We start from the raw sequence: 2,999 nt of genomic DNA, 5'->3' as shown, positions 1-2,999 counted from the left end.
TAGAAATAGGGGAAAGTAGCCAATGAATGAGGGTAGCAATGAAGAGCTTTATTCCTTCCGGCAAATGGCCACAATTTTGACCTGGAAAGTTTCAAATATAACCTATTGGGATTGAAAAACATTTCATTTTCTAAAAGGGCTAAATTTGATTAAGTTGTTGGTTATTTCGTATATCATAATTGGGGATCAAATTTTATTCCGAAAATAATTTCAGATAACACCTTTATCTCGATCAATATAGCAGATCAAACTAAAACTAAATGGGAATTTGCAACTTATGTGTGTAAATGAAATGATAAAACAAACGTTCTAATTTGAAAGTAATGGTTATTGTAGCCTTGGTCAGCTTTGCTTAACTACTTCGGTGAAACAAAATTCTGGAATGGAATACATCTAGCCTCTAATAAACTCATTCGAGATGTAAGGAATAAGCAAAAAACTGAATTGCAGAAACAAAATTCAAGGACAACATCTTTGTTTTTAATTTTATAACAGCCGAAAGAAGGACATAATCAAAATGAAGTATACACCAGATAATATTTTTCATTTTACTTATTTTTAAATGGCAGTTAAATATTCCGTGGAAAATTAAAATTCAGTGCCATGTTCTATATTGCACTGTTAAACGATGGGTGCGTTGTTTTTATTTGTATTAAACTTCTCGAAGTTAAGTTTTAATTTTGGAAGATGGTTGTACAATTAGTTAAATATTGTTGGTATAAGAATAGTGTTTTGAACCAAATACTCGTTGGCCTCTTATAAATATTTCACTATTTAACGGTAGCTCTAGCGGTCATCAAATTCTTTTTTTCCCGGCCGTTAAAGCATTTAAGCAAAAACAGGCACCCCGCATTTCATTTAGTTTAGATTATATTTACCTTTATCAGGTAACTTATTAGTTTAATTCTGGGTTGCTTCACCATTTTCAGACTATTATCATAAAATATCCGACGCGGTTAAGATTTTAAATGGTTAAATATTTCGAAAATACCCTAACACAACAACGATACGCGTTACCAAGACGTTGCGTGGAAATGCCTTATGTGCTCGTGATTAATGATCAAGTCAATAAGTTTGCCTCTTCGAGGTAGCAACATCAGATGGATTCAATCTGGAGAAATGCTCGATTGTTGGAAGCATCCTCCGTTACGGATGATTCCTTTGTTGTTCAAAAATGGCTGAAGCGACAGGATTTTGCTTCGCGACGGGAGGTTCTTGTTTTGACGTATTTTATCGTGTTCATCGGCGAAAGTTTATAGTTGTTGCTTCTTTACCCAGAGTATGAGGACTGTTTAACGTTCTACAGAGCCAAACGGTCCTTTGATCCTCGCATCCCTTGCGGGCAAAGCGAAGTATGAAGCTGGTAACATTCAGTTGCGTCCAAAGTGAAGAATATCGGGAAAGAAGGGAGTTGTCCACTTGAGTGATAGTGGCAACAACCCTAGTGGCGCTTTCTTCGATTCGGCATCCTTTCCAGCTTTGGAACTGGCGTAACTTCTTTTGGAGCTCCCGTGCCATGCAACCATGGCGGTCCATGCCACCATAGAGCATGATTTAAGAGCTCGGCTGCTGATAGTCCTCGAGATGCACCATCCGCTGGATTGGTTTTGCCAGGCACATGACGCCAATAGGCATTGGACAACGCCTCTTGTATTTCCGCGACCCAATTGGCCACGAACGTCTTGCAGGGCTGCGGGGGCGATGTAACCCAGGATTGTACGATGGTAGAGTCGGTCCAGCAATTTATCTGCGGCAGTTTTTCTCCTTCGATAGATCCCTGGAACAGTTTGATGAGCCTTGCCAATAAGATGGCACCGCAAAGCTGGACACTGATTTGACAAGCTGATGAGATTGACTTAAGGTATATAGCGGCTGAGAATGCCTTATACGAGGCCTTTGCAAAACCCGTGGACCAACGACTCATTGATACGTGGCGTTGTATGGAAAGCTTCCCGGTCAGTGGCAGATTTTCCCTGCAGAACGTGGATTTAGCCGCAAGACGAAATGGAAATGGCTCATTCCAATCGAGTTTGAGCTGCCACAAGGCCAGAAGCAAGGTCTTGGAAACAATCGTGACCGGTGCAAATAGCCCAAGAGGGTCGAAGACCTTGACCGTGTCCGATAAGATTGTTCTTTTCGTGATCGAAACACTTCCTGGCAGTGACGACACCAAAAACGAGAAGTAATCCGGAGCCCATATTAGACCCTGCGTTTTAATTGTCTCGACGTTGTCCATTCGAAGTGCACTAAGGATTTCTAGAAATTCCGGCGGCAAGAATTCTAGCGATTCTGACTCGTTGGAATCCAATTTACCGAGTTGGAACCCAGCTCCATTTGTTGCTTTACCGATCTCCGTCAGAAGATAAAGTCCTTCTTTCAAATTTATCGTCCCCATCATAAGGTCGTCCATGTAGAAATTATTATCAAACGCGGTGGACGCTTGAGGGAAGTCATTCTTCACGTCGAGGGCGAGCTGATGGAGCGTTTTCGTTGCAAGGTAGAGAGCCACTGCGGTGCCAACGTGACAGTTTGTAGCTTAATTTCCTCCTATGGATTGGAAGGGTCTGCTCGCCAAACTATCCTTTGCCATTCGACATCCTCCGGATCTACCCAAACTTGCCGATACATTTTCTCTTTGTCGGCTGTCACAACAATTGGCAGGATATAGGAGTAATGGTGCGTGTGGGGTTTAGTTAAAGCTCCAAGTGGCCCATGGATATGTACTCCTCCATGAATTTCCAGTATCCTCCGTGGACGGTGGGAGTGGTTTGAAGGCGCCTCTTCATCGCTAGAAATCTCCGACGGCAGCCTTCTTTGAATATCCGAGCTCATTGGGGTCGCTTATAAACCGGATGCGAACCATGAATCGTCCTGTAACCAGCCGAGAAAAGCTTTTTCGAATTTGCGCTCACATAACCACTGGTCAGCGAATAGCATCTTTCTCAGTATGATCTCCTCCAGTTCCCAAATTCTTTATTATTGCTCGTCGAAGGTGGAGA

The 2,999-nt window shown here is 42.3% G+C and overlaps 1 protein-coding gene across 1 annotated transcript; it reads right to left on the bottom strand.

The window, feature by feature from the left end:
* Nucleotides 1-1,441: 1,441 nt before the first annotated feature.
* Nucleotides 1,442-2,410, bottom strand: LOC149933788 (uncharacterized). Its single transcript, XM_090157425.1, has one exon. The coding sequence runs from the start codon at nt 2,408-2,410 to the stop codon at nt 1,442-1,444; it is 969 nt and encodes a 322-aa protein (XP_090013551.1).
* Between the last annotated feature and the right edge of the window lie 589 nt (nt 2,411-2,999).

This window comes from Leiobunum rupestre, chromosome 8 (genome assembly GCF_980474605.1).
Source record: "Leiobunum rupestre chromosome 8, qqLeiRupe1.1.hap1, whole genome shotgun sequence".
NCBI classification, from domain to species: domain Eukaryota; kingdom Metazoa; phylum Arthropoda; class Arachnida; order Opiliones; family Sclerosomatidae; genus Leiobunum; species Leiobunum rupestre.
This window is presented reverse-complemented; position numbering and strand designations above follow the sequence as displayed.